The following is a 27,417-nucleotide window of genomic DNA, read 5'->3' on the forward strand; positions in this document are numbered from 1 at the left end:
AGTCAATTCACGCAATCCACTTAACTTTTTCAAATGTGAATGTTGCATTGAAATCGTTCACCTGTCTCTTCAGTTAATGACAGATATATCTGAGATGTGTTTGTCAAAGCGTACATTGTTTCACCATTTAACCTGCTTTTTCCTTAGTGGGCCACAGTCATCCTGACGTAGTCAAGGCAGGAGCGAAACAAATGGAGCTTCTCAACACCAACTCAAGGTTCCTGCATGACAACCTAGTTCAATATGCCCAAAGGCTGCAAGCTACCCTTCCCGAAAAGCTCTCTGTCTGCTACTTTGTCAACTCCGGGTAGGTCTGTCCCCATGCAGTAGTACAGAGTGTGTAATGTATCTGCGTATTTTATGGGAATGCTGTGACATTTGACATTTGCAAAGACCATTGGCCTATGTGTATGTTGGATGTAAGGAAGCACAAGTTATTGGTTACTTTCATGGTAGAAAAAAAGCAAGTTTGTTCTTGTTCAACAGTATGGTTATCAATCAAACAAAGGTGCAGATTATGAATGTGAAGGGTTAACTGTACTTGATTTTCTTGTTTCATTCCAAGTTAGAGCTACGATTCAGCCAAACATAAATTAGTTAGCCTACCTGAGTTTTCATAAGCTGCTCCTTTTGTAACATGAAAAGTCAGACAATGCTCTTGTGAAAATACTTCCACGGTATATAAATAAAGAAAGAAAAAGAAAGTTGATGCGCCTTTAGCCAATGGCTGAATTTGTACAGCTCACACCTGGTTTGACTGGCAGCCAGCCAAGTCCTACAGGTTTGTCCAGGAACATAAACACATGTGGAACAGAGAGTACTCCACAGGATTATATAGTCTCTGCGGCAAGTTTGGAATGAATACTCGTGTCAAGAATATCTATTCTGTCATTTTGCCTTTATTTTACATGCTTAATAAAGCAGATTGAAATTGCCTGTGACTTTCAGGACTTTGGGGAAATTGTGTGAATTCTTAAGGTCTTTTTTTCAAAGTTGTTGTATTAAATTGAATATTTAAATGTATGTAAAGTATTCTATTACTACTATAAAGTGGGACTAGACATCTCTTACACAGAAACATAGACAGGCCTATTTCTGTCACTGGTATGAAGTCTGACAAGCTTTAGAATGTGAAAGGTTGCTGAAAAACTACAGTGGAGTGGAACTACAGACTTTGAGTAATCTAGTCAATGCACTGAACGTTTGAACTTTGCCTTCCAGCTCAGAGGCTAATGACCTCGCTTTGAGGTTGGCTTGGCAGCATACTGGCCACAAAGACATCATCACACTGGACAAGTGAGTCAACACCACCGTCCCTGTCCCTCTCTCCCATTGCACAGGCACCTAAACAGTAACTAGTTTCCGAAAGCACTATGCCAACAGGTTACATATTAACCATATCTTGTTCCTGCTAATCATCACCATGGAAGGAGATTCACATGTTATCAGTGTTAAATTCTGCTGACAGGCCATAGATAGATCTCATCTGAAAAGCAAAAATAGGACTCCTTTAAGAAAAACATATACGTACACACTCACAAATACACAAGTCTGTGCTCCTAGTAATTTGATTTAATCCAGGTTTTACAATAAAGTTCATGCGTCTTGAATTGTGCCGATTAAAAATAAATAAATAAATAAAAGCATTCAACATTCAAAAGAGATGACATCAGTCACCCGCAGCCCCCTTTGAAAATTTTTGACTCCCAGGCTAAAAGACTCTGTCCTTTGTCAGTACAAGCTGTGCGCTCGGTTCTTTGTTCATTGTCCTTTTTTTTTGCAGCGCGTACCACGGTCATGTGTCGTCACTCATTGATATCAGCCCCTATAAGTTTCACCAGCTGGCCAATGCAGAGCAGAGCCAACACGTTCATGTGGTAAGTCCAGTCAGATAAACCCATCATTCAGCGTGCTTATGTTTATGACTGTAACAAAATATGAGCTCATAACAAAGATATTGTCTGGTTTGTGCAAAATATCAGTCTCTATTGTCACTAAAAGTCCCCAGAATTGGTATCCGTATCGAACCAAAAGGTCTGATATTGATTTAGCACATGTCCAGTTGGGAACAGTACTTAATGTCCTCCAAAAATCAGTTTTAGTCTCTTCTTGAACTAATAAGAGTCTCACATTTGAGAGTATTGTGATGAATTTCATTTATTTTTGCATGAAAATATTGAAAATTGTTCCCTGTTCATTTATTGTTTGTATCCTCCATTGAACAGTGTATCTCTTAATTTTGCACACATAGGTAGTAGGAGTCTGACAAAGCTACACTGATCCACCGCTATAGCATTACCAGTTAATGAGCCAAATCAGCATACCTTACCGACCACACATACATATTTAATGGAGTCTGAGCCTTCTACCAACCCTCCTGGTCTTAATTCCATCTTATCAATTTCTCCATTAGCATTTTCAGTGAGACAAAAATCTGCTATTTCATAGTTACTGTACCCATTGGATGCCTGCTTATACCTTTAGGTCAGGAATAAAGTGAGAATCTATGCTAAGTCAAAAGTCATGTTTTATCAAATATATAATCTCCAGGCCCCAAGTCCAGATATCTATCGAGGCAAATACAGGGAGGACCACCCAGACCCAGCGACAGCCTATGCAGATGACGTGCAAGACATCATCGCAAAGGCCCATGCAAAGGGAAGAAAGGTAAACATTTATTTTCAAGTGTTTTCAACGTCAGATCAGCCAAAGTATTTTTAGTACCTCACACGCGTATATCATTTTAACAGGATCGGTGGCGTGAATAAACAAGGGCAAAATAGCTTTTCTGGAAAAATAAACAAATAAAACGACTCATGAAAAGAAAGCATTCGCTCAGTCTTCATTCGAGACAAGCGTAGGAATTTGATGCTGTGACTTGCTTTTCTAGCCACAAGGATGTTGGCATTTTTACTGGAAGAGACTCTCTGCTAATCTTCTACAAAACAAATGGATTAGTAAGGAATTATTACATAGTGCTTAAACTCTTACTGTACCTTCGGTATGGATTTGCCTAGCTTGCTAGATGAGAGACTTGTTTGGCTATGTGGTTTCTCAAGTTGCCCTGTTTCATTGACTACTTTCCTTTTCTCTGATTTTAATCAATTTCTTCCTCACCTTCTTCTCCCTTTTTTCCCTCCCTCTTATTTCTCTTATTTTTTCCCCCTCTTTTTGCTGTTTCCACCCTTCTCAGGTCAAACAAGAAGTGGACTGTTTACACAGAAAACGCCTACCTCTTGCTCGCTAAGATCACACTGATTTGCAGGAATGTGTCTGGATCTTCCTATTGGTACTTAACCCTCTGTTCCAGGGACAAATGAGTCAAAATCTAGCAACACCTTCTTCCTGAACAGTGGAATCCCAATATATTGTCATGGTGCATTGACATCTGAGGTGAACAACTAAAGTTGAGGAAAATTGGCTTTGTGGAACTTTGAGTTTAATGTATTGTACTGAATCGTGACATGTGATGTAACAGAAAGTGTTTGGTTCACCTTTCATTCTTCTCCCTCCTCTGTCTCCTGTCCTTTCCCTTATCGTGCTTATTGATACCTCTTCTTGTAACGCATCTACGATCATTACGTGCGTTCTTGCTGGCTTATGTCCTGAGCCCAACAGGGGGCAGAGCTGTTTTCAAAGCGGGTGTCCACTGTTGTCCTAGCTTGTGCTAGGTGCTGGGCTCTGACGTGGTCTTTTTTTGTGTAGATCGCTGCTTTTATTGCCGAGTCGCTGCAGAGTTGCGGAGGGCAAGTCATTCCTCCTGTGGGCTACTTCCAAAAAGTGGCACAGTATGTACCATCAGTCAAATTATTATGATCAAGCCAAATTGGCTGATGAGTGATATGAATACATATTTTACAATCTGTTCTGCTTCAGCCCAGTAGTCACGATAAGGACGGGGTGTTTTATAAGCCGGTTTGGTCACATTATTCAAAACCATTTAAAAGATGTGTCAGATGTGTGCATGAAGACAGATTTGTGATAAACAAATGGTGTACTTTAAAATTTGTTTGACTGGTTTTGACAGTGGCATAAAATTTCTTAAACAAAAGCTGAAAGGTTGCATGCATGACCTGATAGCACAACATGTCACTGATGAAACAGCAGAACAGCAAATAATAATAATTTTTTTTTCTGATAAATGTCCAACTTTTTTGATTATCCATGCATGCCATAAAAAACCAAGTTTAAAGTTTACAGTAAGAGTTTAAAATTGGTCTTATGTCTAAGCTCATGCGTTTTTCAAGCTAAGTGTTTCAAGCTAAATTTCACTGTCATTCACACTGTCTGCGTGCATGCGTGAGCTACCGTCATACGTGCTAGTTCATAGCAAGTGCGTATGCGTGTGTATTCTTGTGCACACCACTTCCCTCCCTTCACCACAGGCACGTGCGGAACGCAGGCGGCATCATCATCGCAGATGAGGTGCAAGTTGGTTTCGGAAGAGTGGGCACCCACTTCTGGGCTTTTCAGCTGCAGGGCGAGGACTTTGTGCCTGATATCGTCACTATGGGAAAACCTATTGGTAACGGGCACCCAATGTCATGTGTGGTAACCACAAGAGAGGTAGCAGAGAGCTTCAAGTCATCCGGAATGGAGTATTTTAACACAGTAAGAAAGACAACATAAAACTTCTCTTTTCAGACGTCTTAATACAGTAGATTCTCATTCATTTAATATAACGTTGAGATATACAGTCAGAGCGGTGCACATACATCAGCTTTTTAAGATACGTGCTTTTTGTTCAAATTCTGTGTGGTAATTACATTGATACTGAGTTTGCATTTTACACAGTTAAGAGTAAGACAATAGTCAGTTAAAACCCATTTTAGAATTTTTTTATAAGTGCAGCAGTAATTAAACTCTGGCCTTTATCCCTAAATCAGGAATATAGCCCATGAGTTATGAAACAGAAGCAGTTTGTCCTTGACATTATATTGACAAATCTTTCAAATGCAAATTCATTCATTTTGCCTTGAAATTATGAACTTAACTACAGTTTTAATGTAAGCACAGGTGATGACCTAAAGAGGGCTTTCATTGCAAGAAGTTGAAGCCTCATTGGAGCTATTTCTATTTCCAGTTTGGCGGTAACCCTGTATCCTGTGCTATTGGGTTGGCTGTGCTGGATGTGATTGAGAAGGAAGATCTCCAAGGCAATGCACTGCGTGTAGGAAACTATCTAACTCAACTTCTGGAGGAGCAGAAGGAGAAACATCCGTTGGTGGGCGACATTAGGTTAGCACAAAAGCATCTGGCCAAAAAACCTGTGTGTCAGCATCTTTAACTGCTGACGATGTTTCTCTTTAATTACCTCACAGTGGTATGCACCGTCTATCATACTGATTCCTCTTGTTTTTCGACATCCTTTCAGTGACTCACAGTCCCAAGAGTTAAGTGTTTTAGATTTTTAAACTGTGGTAAAAGGGCTTCACTACTTTGCCTCTCCATTATGACAAGTATAGATAAGAGAATCCACTTTGTAACTTTGAGATCATGTCTTAAGAACGGTACTACAAAGCATGACATTTGTTACAACAAGTCCCAATGCCTGTAGTTTACTTTTGCACTTCTGAGATAGGAACTTTGCACCCATGGCCGTGGGGGTTCGTGAGGTTGTCACTGCTTGAGTTATAGTCCGTTGGAATGTCGTCTCAACTGAGGCGATCTAGAAATTGCAGCATTTTAATGGCACTGGCCACACATAACAGGTCGAAAAATGAGCTGAGGGTCAAAATGTCATGCTCGCGCTTACATTATGTCCCACAGGGGGCGTGGCCTGTTTATTGGAGTCGAACTCGTGCGAGACCGAATCAAGCGAACTCCAGCTACAGCAGAAGCTCAAGAAGTCATATACAAGTGAGACATTTTGTGTGTTTGTAAGAATTTATTACGGTAGTAGTTAAAGCATATTAAATTCATTTTTAAAACATCATAAATTTATGAGGCGTGTTCATTAAATGCACATCCCGGCTTCTAAAATCGAAATAAATCAGAAAATTAAATTAAAAAGCGTGTTATTATTTCTGAACTGCTGTTTGTTTGTTTTGCAAAGCATCTGACAAAGCCAGACTTAATCACTTTGAATTTAAGTGATCGCAGATGCCCTGTTTTATGGCCGCAGATTGAAGGAACAGCATATCCTCCTTAGTGCAGATGGCCCACATCGCAACGTACTGAAGTTTAAACCTCCCCTGTGCTTCTCACGAGAAGACGCTGAGCTGGCCGTGGAAAAGATCGACCTAATTCTCGCAGGTACCCTTAACTTCCTTTAAGTGTTCCTTATTGAATGAGTTCCTCTTTGTCCCAATGATTTGAAAGATTTTCATTTTTGCCTTTTTTTTTCCCCTTGTGTTTTAATGTGAAGACATTGAAAAGGCCTTGGGGCTCCACATGCCTGTTACAACAGAGTCTGAGATGAGAGCAAAGAGAAAGGTATGTAAAAAAAAGAAAAGTTCAACAAAGTACAAACTGTGAAAGAGGAAATGTACACGTGCTGAACTCCTTTCTTAATAGTAGGGGTTTTGGGGTTTTTTTTGCTTGTCTTGAAAAATCACCTCATTTTTTTTGTAAATATTCCAGAATTTTAGGGGTATGTTAGACCACTTTGTGACAGGGTTTAAATCCACTTTCTAGTTATAACAGTAATCGCAGTGAAATCTGGTGTTGAAAAACTTTCCTCTTAAGTATGGCTTCTTTTTTTTTTGTTGTTCATCTCCAGGCATCATATGAAGAAAATGGAGACCGTCCTCATACAAATGGAAGTGATCATCATAACCTGATCTCTAACCCGCCTCCTACCTTGAAACCCACCAAGAGAATAAGAACATAATGAAGACAGTGGCTGTTAATTCACCGTGCCTTACACACGTGTGTGTATCAGCGTTTGGCTGCAGGAGATTCACATGGAACAACATAATATGATTAGTGTTCAATTCTGTGGTATTAACTTCCATGTTTTAATGGATTTCAGAAGTGTTTAGATACTCAAACATATGCTGCAGGATATTTTAAAAAGGAATTTTACGCTTTTGTTTCAACTTGATCTTCATCCAATTTTTTTTTTTTTAATACTTGTTTCGTAACCAGATTCAGATGTTAAACAGTAACTTCGTGTTAGTGATGACGTGATTCAAGTCAACCTAAATAGTGTGAAAACACACCGATGTGTTCTAGCCTGTTAGTTTTGCATGGAACAGAAGTACACACATGACAGTGAGAGATGAAAAATATGCAAATGATTACATCCGGAGTTATCTGGAAGAATCACGCCATAGCGTATGATTAGTATCAGCCCATTCCATTTCTTGTAATCTTTTCCAGGCTTAAATGCGCTCCCCAAAGCAATGGCAGTCAAATAAACTGAATTGCATCCATCCAGCTTAATGTTTTCATTTCTCAGACAGGTACTGAAAAATAAGAGTGTAATCAAAATATACATAAATTGTGTGATTGGAAGTTTGAATTCACATACATTTTACGCTATAGACGGCTCAAGCACAATCACCCTTTTGAGGGCCTTGAAAAAATTTTTAATGATACATTTTGCATATTTCAAACAAATATCCTCTGAAATATTATTTGAAAGGGTGTAGGGCTGCATAATGAAGAGGCACATATCTAAACAAAAAGTATTCAATCAATTCAATCTTAACCCTGTATTAAAATCAATACGGAAATCCGTGGGGTTTTTTTTTCCTTTAGTGTAAGTTCACGTGTACATGTGTCGTCAGGTAGAATGCGTTCTCAGAGAGTTTCACTGCTCTTTACAAGGATGATAAACTATTTGTCACCAGGCAAACATTAATGGCGTGGAAAATTTGTGTGAGTGGACTGGGTAAGAAAGAGCAGGTGTTGGAAATTAATTCTTTACCGTTTTCCAGTGTTATGTTGTGATACAGCAAGTTTTGAATTTTTATATACTCTCATAACATACTGTCTTTGCATACTTTCCTTTGCAGGGGGTTGGTTTTTTGTTTGTTTGTTTGTTTGTTTGTTTTTTGTCCATGGTTTTAAACTTTTAACATGCTTACAAAGAGGCTTTCTTCCTCCTTTCAACTCTCACTTTTAGCAAACAGTAACATCCACTTAGCCAAAGACAAATTGGTATGTTTAGAGAGTTGACTGCCGGCAATTAGTTTTAAAATGTAATTTGAGTATAGGCAATTGTACTAAGTAAGATAAGCTACATAGGTTGAATTGTCCTCAGTGTTTACAACAAACCCTTGATGATCTTATCAACACACAAGTGTGTAAGCCTGGAAATAATTTGGGTTTGTAAATATGTGCGCATGTCTAAACAGAGCATCAGAGTGGATATCTGACTGGTTTATCCAAACAGGAAACTCCTAATGACTATTTCAATGATTAAATCACTCAAAAGTTTATTACTGTGTGCTTTTCAACAACAAATTTAGCACATACATTTCAAACAGCTGTAAATGATTGAATTATGAAAACCACAACTATGCGGAAGGTGCTGCTCTGTTAAAATGCATCTAATTCCTTATGGTCACTTAATCTTGCTTTGTAGTAGGTTTAACAAGTCAAACAAGCTATTGAAAATCACTTTGTTCACAGTTACAATTAAAATGATTACGTCACCACTGCTGAGGATAATTCTCACATTTATGAGGCTATGTCACTGTTAGCTGGCCACGTAACATTAACCTCAGCAAAATGCTTCCCCCTAGTGTTTGACAGCAGGAACAGCATTCAAAAGTATTGTTAGGCAGAATGTGCAATTTATAATAAGTAGAATTACGGACGCTATGAGTATCTGTTTCAAGAATGAGGACTAAAAACCATTTCTCATGCTGTTTCGGAAAACCATGCTCTATTATTGAGGCCTGACTGGTTCTACCAAACATTTGTCACATATAATCATTATTTCATCAATTCATTCTTTAACTGCATGCAACAGGGTCAAGTGGCTGTATTTACACAAGGCTTGTCTGTAAACCAAACAGTTTAAAAATTTGTATTCTATCAATAAAATGGATTTGAAAAAAAAAAATTATACAGTTAAAACAAGTTGTGTTAATGAAGTTGTTTTTGATGTAGTGTATAATAATGTTATAATGACCATGCTTTCTCTCAAAACAAAATTGAGTTCTTAATTTCAGAGTGGATGTGAGTGCATCACCTAAAGCTCCTGACTTGAGTTCACAATAAGGATGGAAATTCCTAACTGTAAACAATGTATAAGAATGTTTTTACATATTAGTACTTTAATGGAGTGTCAAATCATAAAACATTTAAAAAAAAAAAGACACCAGGACTGTGGAAAGAGGATTTATTTTGGTTTCTCATAGAAAAAGAACTGCACATCACAAATTCAATCTGACATATTTTAAGGCCATTTCACAAATTATAATCTACAAAACCAGTGCATGAGCAGAGATAACCATGAGTCAAGGATAATGACTGACCACTTTGCACACACATACATTTTCTATTAAGAGTTCTAATACAAATTCAAATCAGTGTAAGGTTACCCTTCTCTATTGACAAAATATATTTACCCCTCTGTGATGCTCATCACATATGGGATCAAGTATTCACTGTTAATGAAATATTGCATGGTAGGATGAATATGAGCTCCAGTCGGTAACATAGAGCCCCTGTGGACTGGCTGAAAGTGTCTCTCTTTCTTGTTCACTCTCTCTCACAAACAATCAAAAATGAGGGGTGGGGTAAGACTGTCCAAAACATACAAATGAATCATAATCAGTGTTCCATGGCACGGGGGGAGGGGGGGGTGGGGGTAGAATGGGACATCAGGGGTCCACTCGTTCTGCCTGTGATATGTTCAATGCGTTCCGCACTGTGGGTGAAGTGCAGCTTTAACCCATGAGATAGCCACTGCAGAAACAGACATTTTCACATCATTAGTTTCATACTATACTACTTCATACATGTAGTGCCAATAAAGATATGCAAGACAGTACGACACGACATGTTAGAGGGCGCCAAGAACATACGGAACGTGAAAATGATATGAAGCGACCACTCTGAACGATAAGATCGACCGCATACCATCATCAAAAGCGACATAATTTGCTGTCTCGGTATAAGATGAGATCAGTGTAAGGTGATGACTTACGGTAGCTTCATTCTCATGAAGACCCTGGCCATGAAGAAGCTGAGCAGTACACTGACGAAGCCAATGAAGAGCAGCAAGAAACGATTGAGTTTGGGGATGTTGGGAGCATTGGAGCGGTCCAGGATTATAAAGCCAAGACCTCCCATAGTGAACAGAAAACTGGAAGCCAGCCCTTCCATTATGTACTGCCCATTCACCCTGGAAGAGGTACAAGTTTCAGATTTTAAGAGATGTCTTTCAGAGTCTGGCTCTGGTTTGTGCGAAATGTAACAGTACTGAACATACTAGTAAACAGCCCTCTGTGTACATTTGTAAAGAAAAGAAATTCTAATGTGATACACGGACTTCACACACAATGGAGACAGAAACAATACAGCGCAATCCATGGAACATTACACGTGTTAGATGATGACATTTCCATCAAAAATGCATGCACACAGGCAAATCATTAGAGAGAGTTATCCTACATTTATATTTCTGAACATTGAAGGTAGGGCCACAGGAAACCTGAAGTCAATTCTATCACTCTCAGTCTAAAGATGTCAGAGCACCGCCATGTGGATAAATGATGCCTGTTCTTGAATGCCTGAAATGTACCTGTAAGCCAAAAAGGCCACTGGTCGCTGGTGACCGTGTTCATCAGTCATAGAACCAACACTCGGCGGCTCCACAATGACATCGTAGATGATGCCTGCAAAAATGTAAAAATGAGTTTCACTGTGGTATAGTCACTATGTACTTCGGGCTGACCATTGTGTAGGATAGTATGTTCACCTGAGCTGCAAGGTTGTTAACTACTTGGCTGAAGAAAATATGGTCAGAGCGAACAAAAATGTGAGTTTACAGCTAAGCTCTCCCCTGACGCTAACTACCTGACTTCTTAATTTAGCTACATCTGCAGTTACCCATTTGAAATAGACTTATACGTTTTAGCAGAGTGTTCAGCCAATTAAAATAACTAAGGTTAGCCAACGAGCTAACGTTAATTATCGCTGCTCTGATGCCGAAGAGACTGACATCAAATCTCGTTTATTCAAAGTGTGTATCATTTGCTCCTGCAGCAGCAACTACTAAATAATGCATTACATAGACACTTGACTGCAATTGTCAAACTAGTAAAATAATGGTAAGCTAAAAACTAGCTAGCAAATTAGCAGTTCCCGATTACTTACCCCCGGTGATAAGAAAGTATGACACTATGACGATAGCATAGACGGTCATCGCTGATGGCATGTGCAGCCATGAGGGTTTTTTGAGTTTTATGTTTGGACATTCTAGCACAATAAACGGTAAACTGTATAGTGTCTCCATGGTTTGATATCCAGCTTCAACACTCCACAACCTAGTCTTCTCTCCTCATTAGCTGCCTGGCTAATGCATACGTCACTGCTACACTGCCGTAAGACGACGTGTCCAGGAAATGGCAAACTATAGTTGATGGGTTCAAGCTGCAATGCAGTTTATATGTTTTAATAATAAATTACATGAAATTCTTGTTTTATACAGCTAATATGACTTTACTCCGATTTGTAAACTCCTCATGGTTAAATTCAAAGTTCGTGAGAGGCTCTCTTATTTATCTGCAAGGGTTTGTTGTGCTGACGTATTACACGCGACATTGGCTGCCGTCAGAGCTCTCTTATTTGAACAGGAGGGAGTATGTTATAAAAATTATTGTTAAATTGTCCAAGCGTAAGGAATTATAGAAAGGTCGGGAATGGTGATTAAATATATTACTTAACAACCACACTCTATGAATACAGGAAAAATCATCATTTGTTAAATTTCTAGACTTGAACTTGACATTTAGGACTGTCGTAACCATAACTTTATTCCCGGGAATACACGCTCGTTTAAACTAACGACGTGACTGTGGATCTATTGAGGTACCTCAGAAATGTAGAGGAATTTAGCATCGACTTGAACAGGGCCTGCTAATTATGATTATATACACTGAGCTAGTGTAAAGATAAGCCGGCAGAAATTTGTTTGAGTGGTGATCATGGCAGGACCATAAAAGGGATGCAGACTGAATGAAATACTAACTTAATGTAGTTAGGTCAGACTGCGAAGTCGAATGACAAGTCAGTCTTTGGGGATCCAGGTTGATAATCCTAAAGCAGGTATAGGGCTGGTTTGGAAAAGTAAGAATTACTGGAACAGACATATTGGATTTTGCTTGATCATTGATGTAAGAGGTCTAACCTGGCAGACAGCACTAACCTGTGGAATATTAATGTTCTCCAAGTTGCTCCTTTAATGATACATTTATTCGATTTTTATGCAGTGTTCATTTTAATTCGGCCTTAAACTTGTGTTCTGTCTTTCCCAATTAGTCAACATCTGGTCAGTTGAATTCAGTGAATCACCAGTACAGCATCCCATTCATAAAAGTTTCTTTTTTTAAGTGTCAACACATGGTATCAAGTATTTCTGCAAATGTAGTCTGCATTCCAGAACTCCTCTGTTTGTACAGTTTGAGGCAGGCACAGACTTTGTTTCCACTTAGTTCAAAATTCCCCTAACATTTACAAATGATTTCCACAGGTGTCACGAAAAATGAAATTCAAAGTTCTATATTCATCCATAGAGTTCTGGTTTGGCATAAAAATCTCCAAGTATTACCTCCTATGTAATATATGTGTTTTTGAAGCAAGATCCAACTTGTCATACCACTGTAGCCCCTATTGGAGCGACAGATCTAAAACGTAAGAATGTCAGTGAGGGAAATCTCTAGAGTTGAAAACTTAAATAGCAACTTAAATGTTATCAGCACTCATCTAACTACAGGCTGGAGAGGTAAAAGCAAAATGGCATCAACACATTATCAAAGTGTCTCGCGCTGAAGTCGATACTAACAAGAGATGAAAGCTTTTTCAACAATGTGATTGGACCAAGTTTCTTTAAAGCTTTAAAACACTAACAAGAGACGGTAATAGTTTCCAAAACCTTTTATTCCGGCAATACAAATTTACATTTACTTTGTCTTCTGGCTCTGTGCCTGGGCCTTGAGCACCTTGACAACGATCTTCTGCTCCTCAATGAGGAAAGCACGCTTGATCCTACAGAAGGAAAAGGAGACACACTGTTAGCACTTCAGTAGTTCAGATCATCCAAAAATTATGCAAGCGATCCAATCAAACACATGAATTTTACACCACAAGTATAGAGGAATCACATGACCAAGTTTTCTAGTCTTTTTGTGCACTATGCTGTTTAATGTTCAATAAGTGAATCCACAGTACACTTCTGGTCACTACAGTCGGTACAGTCCATTTTGAAGGCTACATGAATGATGAGCAATTCCAAGCAAAGAAGACTCCTTTTTTCCAATATGAGTTATTAAAAAGTCTTATGAATCAACAACTAATTGTAATTATGGCGATTAGTAGCAAGCAAAAAAAAATAAATCAATAGCACACATCACATGTACTGCAACCCACCAAACAAAATACATTAACTGCAGAGCAGTGCACCTGATATGAAGACAGACAAATTCTGCTGTTGCTAGGGGTTACTGACAACAGGCAGATCCAAGTCAAGGTCTACACATCAGTTCAGGTCAGTCCCACCCAACACAGTCAGTCAACAGCAAGGAGGTTCACATCAATGACATTACACATTGCTGGCCGTACACTGTCAGACAAGGCACAGGCTACAAAAGTGGCGTGGGCATCTTTGCACTGTCACATAAATACACAATAAGAGGAGTCCAATTGCACTGATGTGCTGTTTAATAGTGTCAAATCTCTTACCTGTCACGCACACATTTGGCACACATGGCACCACCGTATGCCCTGCTCACATGTTTCTTGGTCTTTGAGAGCCTCATCAGGACTTGTGGTCTCACGGCTCGGATCTATTACACAACCAAAAACATATACGTTCACATTAACTGGGAACTGCACATTCAGGATAAATGGGTCCAATGAACTGAAGCAAGTGCAAGGAGCAGATGTTATACAATCGGACTGACTATGGTAACATTAGCCATGATGTTCAACATCACAAACACCACTTAGTTCACAGTGTATCTGCCACACAAAATCTGGGAAGTAAAACACCAGTCACTTAAACCATATGCTATACTGTTGACCTGAATATTAACAAAAACCCACATATGCTGCTTCAACCCAGTTTCACAGTACTGAATGAAACCAGCAAAACGAAGCACTACTGCTCATCATAGCATTGTATTAACACAACCAGCAATTTCATTAGTGTCTCATCTGACATGTGAAAAGTGAGGGCTAATTAATCATAACAAAACACTTACACCACGCAGTCTACCAGGGCAGATTCCGCATGCTGACTTGGGTGCCTTGCCAGTCTTCTTGGTGTACAGGTACACAACACGGTTACCTGGTGTCCGAGAGCTGAAAGCAAAAACGTTTATTTTACTTTTGCATAAAGAGTTTGCTGCTGATAAGCACTACACAGGAACTTAAACTTGTAGCTTGAAATCCCAGTAGGATATCACAACCCGAATTGACATCATTTGGTCCAAAAGTAATGATAACTTTTTGTACAATCGGTAAAATTCACACTTACAGTCTGGTTTTGTTTGAGGCGGTGTTGTAGGACAGCCTACGACGGTAAGTCAGGCGTTGAACCATCTTGAAACCTGCAACAATTCAAAGTCATATCTTCATTTACTGTCGGTAACTTGTACGTGTTAGCAACCTCAGTTACACCACACTTCAATGATTTATTTGAGCAGATAGGTTCTCTTAAGGTATTACGTATAAAAAAGCTACTTCAGCCAGAACAACTAACCTCATACAATTACGCCTAACTAATCAGTTTATAAAGCGCTTTCTATCTTGTTTCCAGTGCCCACCGCTCAATGGGACTTAGCTAGCATTTCAGTGTGAACAGAAGCATTGACCAAAACTACACAATCAAACCGAAATTTAAATAAATATTCACAGACATAAATTTATGGATGATATAGTCAAATATATTTTTCACACTAGGAGCAATAACTATAAATATCAAGGCAGATTGGGATGGATAATACAAGCAATTTTTACAGCAGAGAGTAAATCCGCCATACCTGCTATCACCGTAAACGGAAGAGGAAGGCCCAACGCTGAGGTGAAAGGTGAAAGCACTTCGACAGCGGAAATGCTTCTCTGTGCTATGAACAAAATAATAGTTCTAAATATGTGTCATGCCTTTTATTCGAAAAACATCATTCTTATATGACATACAAATAGGATACATTTACAGTATTTTAATGAATTATAAATAAATATAAATAAACGAAACATTTATTTAATTTATTATTAGTGAATATATACAGTATACTCAGCATATCCAGGACGTTTCATACAATGACTTTTACTTTGATTTGTCTTCGCAAGCAAGTTGTGTGGCTCCTGTAACAAACGTGACAAATAGCTTGTAAATTAAGAAAGTTGGGAATTGTGACATTGACATATGTGTTGTTAAAACGATGTTGCCTTTTTTTGGTTCACTTAAATAATGTCAAAAGTATTTGAAGTGAAGTTCACAGACAGATGTAAGGTCCTACCAGAGGGATTCTGGTCAGCTGTTGAAGTATGGATAAAGAAACCACACGTTCTGAACAAACGGCTGTGTGGAGTAAAAGAGACAGAAGACAAGAACGTGGATACTGAAGAGCTTGAAAAACATTTATGCGATCTCACATGCAGTGGCATTCAGGAATGGACCGAGGCTCTGTCTTTCTTGCAAGCTGGTACTGATGAAGACCACGAGACGGCAGGACGTTGGTGTGTTGCAATTAGAACAATTATCCCTAAGGTTAATACCGGTGGGGAGAATCTGTACAAAGACATTGTAGTCAAAGGTGCGAGAGAGCTTTTACGCAGTTGAATGTACTGACAAATAATAAAAATAATTTGTTGTGTTCTGAACATGATTTTAGCTCGTCATTGATGTATCTGGCTTCACTCTGTCATTTTCAGATATTGCTCGACAAGCAGTGACCTTTCTGCCGTTTGAACAGAATGCAGAGGGTCATATTCTTAGGAATACTAACTTTTACCAAATCCAGCTGCACCTTGAAAATACGGAGGAATGGTGAGTTTGTGTTTAAATGTTCAACAGAATCTAGTGTAGCACTGTAAACTGATATGTGAGCAATGAAAACGTCCTATACTGTGTCCGTGATATGGTGCGAGAGAAATAAGTTGCTAGACTTAGTAAGTGCTGAACTTTCCTGTCGTCTTTCTGGATACTTGGTTTGAGGAGTATTGTTGAAAACTACTGTATGGCTTTCTGTTTTACATCGCTGTTACGGTTAGGGTGATGTCATTTAACGTCCAGAGGCCTGAAGAGTGGTATTCTGATGGAGTGGCCTATCCTAAACTCACCTGGTTGGAGAGAGAGCTCTTGCCCAAGCTAACACGCTGGGCGACAGAGAGCAAGACCAGTGAATTTAAAAGTACGCTCTCTCTGATCCCTGTGGACAAGTACAGCCTTTTGTACCAAAAACTGAAAGACAAGTACAAAGAAATGGTTAAGGTAAGGACTTGCTTTGGGATGTTAAGGGTTGTACAGTGTGGAAGTGAGTATGTGCAGGGTCCCACTAGATGCTTTTGAGCAAAACTGCAAAATGTTCCCTAAATTTTTTTTTTTTTTTTTGAAAATCCAACACATAATGGCAGAGAAATCACTCTGTGTATGCTAAATAGCATGCATGGCCATTTAATTTGTACTGAATAGCAATTTAATTTATAAAATATAAATCATTAAATAATATGAATATAAGATAATGTGTTTCAAAAATGTCAGTCTTCTTAAACCCCCTATACTTGTATTCATTTTAAAATCGCAGATTTCTCTTCCAAAATCTTCCCCATCTCTACCACACCGTTTAGTCTTGGGACCATTTAAGATGCATCCATTTTTGACATGCAGCTCTTTATTCAAGGTCTGGCCTGAAGTGACTGATCCAGAGAAATTTGTTTTTGAGGATGTCGCCATCGCTACATATCTCCTTGTAAGTGTTGACCCTCTTTTTGGCCTTTGACCAGATTATTATAGAAGATTATTATTATATTCCTGTATTAACATTTCTTATGCTGATAAATCGTGTGTAATCCAGACAATACTGTCCGACGGTGCAAAAGACAGTTTCAGTTTAAAAAAAAAGAACAAGTTAAAAAAAAAAAAGTGTGAGCAAATGAGAGTAATAATCTGTAAGCAGGGTGTCCGGTAATACATAAATGCAGTGTCAATTAAGTGAACGTTTTTTGACGCCGGCTCTTTGTACGGTTGCCTAGGTGTTGTGGGGTGAGGAGCGTATGCAGAAGGGCGCGACATCCAAACAGTCCTTCGTCGATCTCGGCTGTGGAAACGGCCTCCTCGTTCACATTCTGACCAACGAGGGCGTAGGTGGAGCCGCCCATTTGCCGCCTTATTGACTGAGTACACCGCGTTCTACAAGCGGGAGAAAAACCAAACCTTTTGAAAAGGAGCTTTTTTTTTTTCTTTTTCATTAACTAATATTCATGGTGTTCAATCGATGATACAGTGAAGAGCAGCTTACAAAGCTAATGGCCAATGCAAAACCCCCTTCCTGTTGTTCTTGACCATTCAATCTTACGAGTAATCAGAAATCTGAGCTCCGCACACGCTGATGCTAAAATGGAATTGCACGCGGCCGGTCATGATGTACCCTGTGTTCTGTGCTGATTAAATTGACTGAGGCTGTTGACCAAGCTGTCACGCACTCTTGTTTTTCAGCATCCTGGAAAGGGTATTGATGTCCGTAAAAGGAAAATCTGGGACATGTACGGCCCAGATACACACTTAGAGGTAAGACACCTCTTGTCTTATACAGTGACAAAATAATATTGAATCCGTCCATTCATTTCATCTTACAGGCAAAAACTAGAACTTCTGATCATTTTTTTTAATGGAGCTCTCAGAAATGAGTTTCTCTGAATGTTCAGACAAAGAGCTACGTGTGATGTAGGAGTATTGTTTGGAATATTAAGAATAAAATCCAAAATATAGATTTTTTTTTAATACATTATTCTCTTGATAGTAAGATTCTATGTGTTTTGCTACTCATTGTTTTGCTGGACTCCACATCTGATGTGCTGAAGCTACAGTATATAGTCAGATCTTGTCTATGCCATCTCGGTATGATATGTTCTGACATGTGAAAGTCGTCACAAACTATTTGGGTCAGCTTCCTGTTTCAGTCCAAACCGCACTTTTCCAGTATGTACACTGTCTGAAACGTTTACCCTAAAATACACTTCCTGGCATTCCGCTGCATGAATTATTGATAGAAATCGTCTGTGAATGGAGGTGCCGGGGTGAACCAGTGCCATGCCCACTGGGAAACTCTGTGCTTTTAAAGTTGGGCCGTGGTGTGCCAGTGGAGTCCCAGTGGCATTTTAACATCGCTAAAACTCGCAATGCGTCTGTATGCACCAGATAACTTCCTGTGACTTGTTAGGTATAGAAAATGCAGGTTCGGTTCCTGAAAACATGCAGAAGTCTCAGTTTTTAGTTTGTCATATTCCGGTTTTTGATTTTGTCAAACGTTACAACTTACCAGACCGTTTAGACATATATCTCTGGCTGTCTTTTGATCTTTTAATTAACATCACATGTGCTATCAAGCTTAGTCATAGCATCACATTTTCGTCCAAAGTTATGGGAGCCAAGATTCATTAAATCCCCTGAAATATGAAATGATGATTAGACCATCAAGGTGGATCAGCAGGGTTTCAGTTGAAGAGGAACAAACCTGAATGTCATTACACTCTTAGCCAATGATAATGAAATGTAGTGGGACCCATGCTCTATTTCAGGAAACCGCAATCACACCCAGCGATAGCTTTCTGTTCCCTGGCACAGACTGGCTGATTGGAAACCACTCGGACGAACTCACACCGTGGATCCCTGTTATTGCAGCCAGGCAAGTCGTCGGTGGAGGCAATTTAACAACAGCTCTGAAGAGCCACCTGATCTCCTTTAGATGAGGCAGGAGGAGGACTGCGAACAGTCATTTATAATGGTCCAGGATCAGTGTAGGCTCTAAAGGTTAGAATGAAAAAAGTAAGGGCTGAAGTTAGTGTAGCTGGTCCCAGATCAGTTGCAGAGGGAAAGTACGTAGACAGTGCTGTTTAGCCTGTTGCTTTACCTAACACTGGGTGGAGGTGTTGAGCTTGACTCTTTAGTTGAAACTTGGCTGTTTATTGTGCTTTGGCTCTCTGTCTTGGTTTGAATTAGTTTTGCCTGAGACAGGCTGAGGCTCACAGCTTCTGATTTCCATGTTGTCAAAGACATTTGCATGTGCTGTTGATTAGACCAAAGGATCTGACCTCAGCTGAAAGCTATGCAGCATTTGTTTATAGGAAATGGACTGCAGAGATTTGTTTTTAACAGAAAAGCAATATGTAAATATGACACTGCCATTACCGTCGCGCAGAAACACATCACATTCTTACACTGTTAGCCGCTAACCCAGAATTTCAAAAGGCTTGGAAATCTAAACATGGTATACTTCAGCAGGGAAGACAAATGAGGAATAGTCAGAGAGTTGCTTTCTTAAGCCACTTGATGTCCGTTTGAGGTCAGCTATGAGCCAGTATGAATGCAAAAGTAGGTGGGATTGCAGTGGTTTGTGTGTCTAAATTAGCCCGTTTAGCCTATACATCAGGCACTTTGGAGAGATGATAGGTTTTTTGGGGTTTTTTTTTAAACATTCACATTCAACAGTTTTCTAAATGTCTGCATGCATTTCAATGCTGACTGTATATTGCTGACATTCATATCTCTCATTTCGCTTTCCTTTATTCCAGGTCTTCTTATTCTTGCCGCTACTTTGTGCTTCCCTGCTGTTTCTTTGACTTCTATGTGAAGTATCAGCGCAGGCACTGTAAGAAGACTCAGTATAGAGAGTACATAGATTTCATCTCTGAGGTGAGCACAGCGTGTGGCTTCAACACAGAAGAAGACTGCCTGAGAATTCCTTCTACCAAACGGGTACGCCCAACCACACATCCCAGACAGCATTCACTTAACAAAGCATGTTCTGCTAACTGCTAATTTGAACATAGCAAAAAATAAAAAAAAAACATAAGAGCAGCAAAAGTGTGTTGTAAAGAAGTACGAATGCTAACACGGTTTCTTTAAAGCCTTTATGAATTTGACATCTTTTGAAGACGTCTGAATCAGTTGTGTCGTGCTTTGTTTCAGGTGTGTCTGATTGGGTCGAGCAGAAGCTACAGAGAGCCGGACGAGGCCCTAGCCGAGAACAGAAGAGCGTGCTACATCAGAGGACGACAGGTTTGCGCCGCAAGTACGGCGACAACTAACCATATCACCCATAATATCCCAAACGGGTGTAATCACCACAGAGATGGTGACGGACAGGAAGACCTGAGCCCCGGGAGCAACTGGGGAAGTGGTTTCCAACCACGAGAGAAGGTCGAATCCGTGAGGAACTGTGCAGCCTTGCCCCGAGACTTCATCAGCGCCGTGGTTTTACGGGTGGCAAATGCTCTGTTAGAGCTTAGTGGAGAGGAGACGGAGAAGACAGAAGAGGAGAGAGGTGCAGACGCTTGGAACACGGGAGGTAAGGAGAATGATAGGCCGCTAGCTATTTTCGGGGAGTGGTGAGTCACGCTGAGGTCTTTGGTGGTCGTCACAGAAAATTACACCAAAGTCGCGGAGTAGTCGCGGGCCGGTTGACGGAAATCAAAGAAGACTGGTCTAAAAAAAGAAAGATTTAAAACTGATTAAAGGAGAAAGCAACAGGTCGTGGCAGCGCATACACACTGATATTAATCTGAGTAATAGTTTTGCATAATAGATTTGCATTTCATATTTTTGCTTCTGATTTATGATGCGAAACATAACGGGCACAGAAATGTCAACGCTCAAATGCCAACGCTCCCTTGTCATTTACTTCTTTTGATTGGCCAAAAATGACTCACCAGTGGATAGGCTAAAGACACTTGGCTATTTGCTTTAACAGGCGGTCAACAGTATTGTTAGCTTTTTTTTTTTTTTTTTTTTTTTTTTTTTTTTTTTTTTTAATATATTTGTATTTGTCTATTTCTCTGTTCAGACATTGACTTTGAAAGAAAATGAAACCCAATCAAGGAAGCCAGGAAAATAAGCCATAGTTTGAATCCATTTACATTCATTTAAAGACAACCTTCAGATCCCACATTCTTATCCATGAACTCGTCATCTTTTTCATCCTTTCTGAAGCGTCCGAGATGCTGCGTTTGCGCATTAATATTCATTTTATTGTGCAGTATGCAGAATACACATCACAGCATAAAGGAAAACAAGAAGCATACGCGATCACATTATCGCTTCCAGTTCACCTGGTCAACAGTCCTCTGTGTCCCTGCCAACAAAACTGCACATTCACTGGCCTTGATTAGCTGTAATCGTTAACATCTGTGTCAAATCCAATCCAAATCTATAAATTAAAAACTGACGCTCATCGGTAAATCAGAAATTTGCTTGAACTGAGAAATGCCGTCCAGCATTATTGGGGAAAAAAAAAAATATGATACTAACTGCATCTGAAAGAGAAACGGATTAATCTGCTGTTCTGGTCCAATGCAGAAAAGAGTACTTAAATATTGAGTTAAAAAATTAGATTTGTCACGGTAAACTATATTCATTTACAGAACACTACGGAGATAAATTTTGATCTTCTATTGAATAAATCATTGGTGCATGTTTAATTAATGTTGAAGGAGCTATAGACATTTTTTTTTTTTTTATTGATAAATTATGTATAGATGTACAGAGAGACATTTCCCAAGCTCTTAAGGCAGGCTTTATGGAAATTACAGCTACATGAATGCTGGTTTAGTTTCCCAGTATGAGTAGATTACGGCCTGCGGTGACACCAGATGACCTCGCTTTGAACCCCGGGACTTTTTATCCTCTGCCAGCACCTCGCTGTACCACACAAGGTGCATACACACATACACTCTCTCTCTCTCTCTCTCTCTCTCTCTCTCTCTCTCTCTCTCTCTCTCTCTCTCTCTCTCTTTCTCTCTGTCACTTTCTCTGCTGGGCCTCCTCTGCAATTAGAGCCCACACAAAGAGTGAGACACAATGGATGAAATTCACGATTCAGAGCGAGCGAGAGAGAAAGCGAGAGGGGGAGAGAGAAAGAAAGAAAGAAAGAAAGAGAGAGAGAGAAATGATGAGGAGGTAAAAGAGAGACAGTTGCCCTCCGCGGAGAATGGGAATATAGATGGTTGTATGAATTATGCACTATCATTATGTTTTATGCATGAGTTTTATTTGTGTGGAGGTATTTCAAGAAGTTCTTTCGAATGTCATGCTTTTAAGAGAGCTATTGTGGGTGAGGTTAGGACTCCCAATAATAGAATCATAACTCCACTACACACCAGGATTAGATTAGTTTAAGAAGACACTTGTTAACTCATTTCTGTATGTGGTACTGGGTGTAATCGTAGTACACACTAGTCAGTTATCTTTGTACTATGATGATGATGTATCCTGTTTAACCGAAACATCATACAAAGAATGCCAGGGAAATGACCGGAAACGCATAGTGCTTGTACAGTGGAGTTCAAATGAACAAGATGAAATGAAAGACAAAGAAAACAAACGTTAAACAGTACTAAATACCGAACAATCACCCTTTGATTATGTGACACCTTCAGAGTGTCACCTAAAGTCAAATAGCATTTAAATTTCAGCACGTTTTAACATAACTTCAAGTACACTGTGATCCACATTGAGGATAATGGTAAAGTGACAAGTGATGTAATATCTATCCGTAAATGTTTAGACAGCAAGAAAAAGACACAGTAGCTAATCAGGTGAGTTCTAATGTTAGAAGGTAGGATCTGATAGCATTGTTAATTCTGTGAAGCCCTCAGCCATAAATCCCCATTTGCTGTATTCGTTCTAAAGGGCAGATCTAAATGGGCTATTGATATTGTATTAGCAGAGCAGATCCTCTGTGCGTCTGGCGTCAGCGAATCCAGGCCACTGTCTGCTCGGTTATATCTCACACTGTGGCTATCTGTTCACCGAAGAGACCAGACAGTCGGTAGCACTCATTCCTTCGCTCTTCATTTGCTTTTTTGCTTTTTTTTTTTTAAAGGGGGATTTCGTCGAGTGTTGTTTATAACGTGTCAGACTTGACTTGAGTTTTTTGTTTCCTGGTCCTGGCTCGATTTAGCTGATGGATTTTTAACAAGCCACAGAAAGAAACGTATTTATTGTGTTTTCCTGGCAGATGTCAGTGTGCAGACATTCTCCAGACAGACAAACTCCTCCCAGTAATGTTTGCCTTTTTAGAAACACTCCTGCAAACCTTATTCGAAATTGGCTGCGTGTTTGCCATTAGTGTTTTCTCCCCTCACTGCGGAGAGAAGGTACCGGAATCCTTCGCTGACCTTCACGGAGTCGTTCAGGCTGTGAACTTTAAGGTCAGAGCGGCTCACGGTTGGGTTCGCCCACCACCATCAGGAAGAGAAACTACACAGAACAATAGGTCCTACAGACCGTGGGGCTGCTCCTCGTCGTCATGGCAACTTGTCCAATTCAGTGGTCCTGCCTTCTGGGAAAGAAAAGCTATCGCCTCTATTTATATATGTACTAGATGTATTTATTATAGGTAATGGTTACGATGACAAACATTTGGAAGTGAACATTTTCCAAATGAAAAGGACTGTAGTAACACTGTGATCTGGTCTTGTCTCCCTAGTCTCAAATCTAACCTTCAGTGACTTTATTTGATCCGGATTGATGCAGTAGTTTCCAGACAAACAAAGAATAACCACCTTCTTTGTACAACTGTCACTTATTGTGTACAAGCCTTTGCAGAAGTACTGGTGGTAATTATCACTGGCTTTGGTCAGGAGGGAGGGGGGGGGGGCAGCTGACTGTGATTTTCTCTGAAATCACTCTCAGTCTTTTGACTCCATAGGCCCATAATTAATTTCTCAGCCTTCGGTGGCTGGAGAGAGATGAGTGGCATTGGCAGTCAGTTTACATTACCTAAGGTACCAGAAATGGCCGCGTTCGCTCGAGCTTGTCCCTCTCTCTCTCTCTCTTTCACTCTCTCTCTCTCTCATGAGAGGCCTCGTCATCTGAAAGGGTCCGTCAGGAAACGGAGGAGACTGAAGTCGCCGCCTCCGATTTTTAAAACGCCCGCTGGGAAATCTAGCGGGTTCTCGGAGTCCAGCACTCACCACGGCTCCAGCTTCACAGAAAGTAAACCCCTCTACGTGACGTTTAAGACGCTCGGCCGCGTCCCCTCTGGTGGTGTGTAATTAGTCCTCTGTGTGTGTGTGTGTGTGTGTGTGTGTGTGTGTGTGTGAATGCCAATCGGGCTGTCTTTGATTGGAGAAGAAGTGCGTTTGAAACAGCAGGTGACTGGCCGCTGCTTTGCAAGAGGAAGTAAGACCTTAGAGAGAGAGAAAAGCCCCTTGTTTCACATCCATGCTGTTTGTTAGTGACACTCTCAAACATCAAGGAAAGACCACACGGTGATTACATCATTAGCTCTGCCTGCATGACATCACTGTCTCTCTGTCCACGGCTGTTAATGAAGATTCACGGTCACTGTTCGGTCAACCACATATACTGTGGATTCGGATCTTTTGCTGTATTTTTGTCCCAATGTTTTGTTTTGGGGTTTTTTTTCGTGAATGATTTAAAATGGTTGGAATGCATGGTTTGTGCAACTGTGTTTTCCAGACATGCTTAATGATTCAAATGTGTGAGGTCAAGAAAAGGACATCTCTCTCTCTCTCTGTTTCTTAGGTAGTCTGTCCATCAGGGAGGTTGCTGAGCTGTTGGACCAGCCTACTTTGCAGACACTGAAGAAGGAGTGTGGTGGTCTCCAGACCCTTCTGAAAAACAACCATCAGGTGTTCAGGGGTAAGTGATGCTTCTGCAGGCTTTCCATTGAACCCATTGTTGTTATGGTTAATGTTTTTTTTATTTATTTTTTTTTTGTAACAAACAATAATTGCTTATCGTTTGATGTGCGTGTATTTTTTGTGGAAAAACACATGCCAGAGATATTTTTGCAGTTGTACCAGACATAGAGAACGTACAGTACTGTGGCAAATATTGCAGCATGTTTGTTATAGAGGTTCATTTTGATTAAGGTCAGAGAAAAGGGATGTCAGACCAATTAGTTGGCTTGTATTGAAGGTGATGTAATTATGTACAAAGGCTTTTCAAAGCTGTCCTTCAAAGCAAAAGTGAAACCAAGCAGAGAGAAAGTGATGGTTTAAAAAAAAAAAAAAAAAAAAAAAAAAAAACTGAGTGCACCTTAGAACACAGTTTTTGGGAAGATGAATGAAAATCCTTTTGGTATACACACATATGCTTTGGCTAGAATGTGAAAAGCAAAATGCAGCCCATCAAATAACACACTATGCTCAGTGCACCAACTACAGTGGATCTCCTGTTACCACTAAACCATGTATATCTCTTCTCTTTCTCTCTCTCTCTCTCTCTCTCTCTCTCTCTCTCTCTCTCTCTCTCTCTGTGTGTGTACAGTGGAGAGTGGCCGGGTTCGTATTCGAGACTGGAGAGTGGAGGTCAGAGGGTCAGACAGGAGAGAGGAGTCCAAGCGGAAACCTCTGACTGCGGGGGCTGTGAAAACCCGGCTGTGTTGGTTCCATACTCACCATCCCCAGGGATGTCCACTGCCCTCTGAAGACTGCGCTTTCGCTCACGGGTCACGCGACCTTCGACCCTCCACACGTCCCCTGAAGAAGCTGAGGAACTGATTGCCTACCTCACCTGTTACGAATGCAGTGTCATTTCCTGACTTTGGGAATTTAATTAGGTTGAATTTTTTTAACCATGCAACCAAGAGATGTCTCTGCTTGGTATAAGGGCTCTCTCAACCCCCAATTATGAATTATTGTGCATTTCTCTCATTAAATAGACATTTAAAAATGAATCACACTGCATCTTGAAGGTCATAAACGTTTTAGTCTGATTCACATTTAAAACAATGCCTCATAGTTTTGGACCAATAGAACATCTGTTTATAAGTGAAACAGTTACTAGACCTTTAACTGTTGCTCGTTCCATTTCGGGTTTTGCCTTTGTCTCCATGAGAATTTTTCTATTAAAGCACCAATATTGAACATCGGTAAATATTTTGAATTGGACCGAGCATCCAATGTCGTAATCATATTTTTTTTTTTTCAGGTGGAAAAAAGCTGCACAGTAGTAAGTGCATTTCTAGAACGTTCTCATGCATCTGTATTTGATTTAGAACAAATGTAGAAAAAATCTGATTTATGGATTCAGATATACCTTCCAAGAAAGAGCAGACATTAAATGAGACACATTTTTGAAATAAATAAATCAAAATAACTGCGGAAGCAACGGTAGTAAAAAAAAAAAAGAAAAGAAAAAAGAGGGAAAAAAAGTAAAGGCTGACCAACCACGGCACTCCATTATCTGAGGAGGCTACGTTAGCTGAATCTTGAGACGTGGAGATACTGGTTCCATTGTCCTGAACTTTCATAACGACGGCGGCTCTCTCCCGTCGCCGGCCCCGGCGGAACATGAAAAGGAGGATCGGAAGAGTAGCATGTGCGCTGTAAATGCTAGCAGCATGAATAATTTGGAAGTCTGTGTGGGGGGGGCCGTCCTATGTTTGGGTCACTACCTCTCTGCTCAAATGTCAGGGGACAGGATGTTTGTTTCAGTCCGGCGGGGTCACCCAAGGTGGCAAGACCATCGGCCATACCACGGTCATTTACATCACTCGGAAACCAGAGCAGGTCTCTCTGGACACATACTGTCTCACTGCTTCATTCAATGCTATTCAAATATTCATATTTTGGATTTTATACACCCAGATATTATATATATTTATGGCGTACTCATAAAATGCACCTTTTTTTTTAGTTAGTGTTTTATAGGACTATTTTAATACGGGTCTGATATTGCAGAAGTATAAACCATATCTGTGAAAAGAGTGGTCTGTTGTTGAAGTACATTCATCTCGGCTTGAAATATGTCCTAGTTACGTCAAAGCCAAGCTAATGAGTTGAAAGGTTGCCCTCATTTTTTTTTCCCCCTTTTTTTTTTTTTTTTTTTTAATGTTTAACGCGTCGTACGGATGGTTTCCCCAGGTCATTACCACCTCTCTTCTTTTCCCCTCATGACAGATCATTGCACTGTGTGAACCTGTGGACCAGCTTCCACTGTAAACACGTATTCCTTTCATGGTTAGGGATTTGCATTAGACCCTGGTTGGTGGAGTATAACTCATAAAGACATCCTGCCATTTTGAAAAGAAGCTCTGTTCGTACAGA

The 27,417-nt window shown here is 40.0% G+C and overlaps 4 protein-coding genes across 7 annotated transcripts in view; 2 read left to right on the plus strand and 2 right to left on the minus strand.

Moving 5' to 3' along the window:
• The window catches only part of etnppl (ethanolamine-phosphate phospho-lyase), an 8,562-nt gene extending 1,186 nt beyond the window's left edge, over nt 1-7,376 (plus strand). Inside the window, exons 3-13 of one of the 3 annotated variants that reach the window (XM_030779713.1) lie at nt 148-307; nt 1,222-1,296; nt 1,784-1,877; nt 2,551-2,667; nt 3,706-3,788; nt 4,386-4,611; nt 5,084-5,238; nt 5,770-5,859; nt 6,125-6,255; nt 6,368-6,435; nt 6,722-7,376. In XM_030779713.1, coding sequence (XP_030635573.1) covers nt 148-307; nt 1,222-1,296; nt 1,784-1,877; nt 2,551-2,667; nt 3,706-3,788; nt 4,386-4,611; nt 5,084-5,238; nt 5,770-5,859; nt 6,125-6,255; nt 6,368-6,435; nt 6,722-6,832 — 1,310 coding nt within the window. In that variant the 3' untranslated portion in view covers nt 6,833-7,376. Of the gene's footprint in view, nt 1-147; nt 308-1,221; nt 1,297-1,783; nt 1,878-2,550; nt 2,668-3,705; nt 3,789-4,385; nt 4,612-5,083; nt 5,240-5,769; nt 5,860-6,124; nt 6,256-6,367; nt 6,436-6,721 lie in introns of those variants that run through there. The other 2 variants (XR_004025412.1, XM_030779714.1) reach the window with 2 other exon arrangements.
• Nucleotides 7,377-9,281: 1,905 nt separating this feature from the next.
• Nucleotides 9,282-11,497, minus strand: ostc (oligosaccharyltransferase complex subunit). 2 transcript variants are annotated; one of them, XM_030779715.1, is made up of 4 exons: nt 11,278-11,493; nt 10,703-10,796; nt 10,106-10,303; nt 9,282-9,864 (listed from the first exon to the last, which is right to left on the minus strand). In XM_030779715.1, the coding sequence occupies exons 1-4, from the start codon at nt 11,414-11,416 to the stop codon at nt 9,846-9,848; spliced, it is 450 nt and encodes a 149-aa protein (XP_030635575.1). In that variant the 5' UTR covers nt 11,417-11,493; the 3' UTR covers nt 9,282-9,845. The 2 variants fall into 2 exon arrangements, with proteins under 2 accessions (XP_030635575.1, XP_030635576.1); XM_030779716.1 differs by lacking the exon at nt 10,106-10,303 and having other exon boundaries at nt 11,278-11,497.
• A 1,544-nt stretch (nt 11,498-13,041) lies between these two features.
• Nucleotides 13,042-15,198, minus strand: rpl34 (ribosomal protein L34). The gene is made up of 5 exons (XM_030779717.1): nt 15,162-15,198; nt 14,657-14,729; nt 14,382-14,481; nt 13,861-13,964; nt 13,042-13,167 (listed from the first exon to the last, which is right to left on the minus strand). Exons 2-5 carry the CDS (start codon nt 14,719-14,721, stop codon nt 13,083-13,085), a joined length of 354 nt encoding a protein of 117 aa, XP_030635577.1. The 5' UTR covers nt 14,722-14,729; nt 15,162-15,198; the 3' UTR covers nt 13,042-13,082.
• A 318-nt stretch (nt 15,199-15,516) lies between these two features.
• trmt44 (tRNA methyltransferase 44 homolog) lies at nt 15,517-26,045 on the plus strand. Its single transcript, XM_030779718.1, has 11 exons — nt 15,517-15,938; nt 16,057-16,171; nt 16,396-16,615; nt 17,025-17,093; nt 17,377-17,484; nt 17,840-17,911; nt 18,922-19,028; nt 19,915-20,098; nt 20,312-20,690; nt 24,890-25,006; nt 25,637-26,045. Exons 1-11 carry the CDS (start codon nt 15,593-15,595, stop codon nt 25,867-25,869), a joined length of 1,950 nt encoding a protein of 649 aa, XP_030635578.1. The 5' UTR covers nt 15,517-15,592; the 3' UTR covers nt 25,870-26,045.
• Nucleotides 26,046-27,417: the final 1,372 nt, after the last annotated feature.

The sequence above is a fragment of the Chanos chanos genome, chromosome 7 (assembly GCF_902362185.1).
Source record: "Chanos chanos chromosome 7, fChaCha1.1, whole genome shotgun sequence".
NCBI lineage: Eukaryota > Metazoa > Chordata > Actinopteri > Gonorynchiformes > Chanidae > Chanos > Chanos chanos.

Excerpts from the sequence above, each read along its gene's own strand:
- ostc (XM_030779715.1), bottom strand. The coding sequence starts at position 11,416 with ATGGAGACACTATACAGTTTACCGTTTATTGTGCTAGAATGTCCAAAC. Across the intron at positions 10,797-11,277 it reads ATACTTTCTTATCACCGGGG|GCATCATCTACGATGTCATT; the intron begins GTAAGTAATCGG and ends ACATTTTTGCAG. Across the intron at positions 10,304-10,702 it reads GTGGCCTTTTTGGCTTACAG|GGTGAATGGGCAGTACATAA; the intron begins GTACATTTCAGG and ends TACCTCTTCCAG.
- rpl34 (XM_030779717.1), bottom strand. The coding sequence starts at position 14,721 with ATGGTTCAACGCCTGACTTACCGTCGTAGGCTGTCCTACAACACCGCC. Across the intron at positions 14,482-14,656 it reads GCCTCAAACAAAACCAGACT|CTCTCGGACACCAGGTAACC; the intron begins GTAAGTGTGAAT and ends TTTTGCTTTCAG. Across the intron at positions 13,168-13,860 it reads GCCAAATGTGTGCGTGACAG|GATCAAGCGTGCTTTCCTCA; the intron begins GTAAGAGATTTG and ends TTCCTTCTGTAG.
- trmt44 (XM_030779718.1), top strand. The coding sequence starts at position 15,593 with ATGTCAAAAGTATTTGAAGTGAAGTTCACAGACAGATGTAAGGTCCTA. Across the intron at positions 15,939-16,056 it reads CAAAGACATTGTAGTCAAAG|ATATTGCTCGACAAGCAGTG; the intron begins GTGCGAGAGAGC and ends TGTCATTTTCAG. Across the intron at positions 20,099-20,311 it reads GAATTCCTTCTACCAAACGG|GTGTGTCTGATTGGGTCGAG; the intron begins GTACGCCCAACC and ends GCTTTGTTTCAG.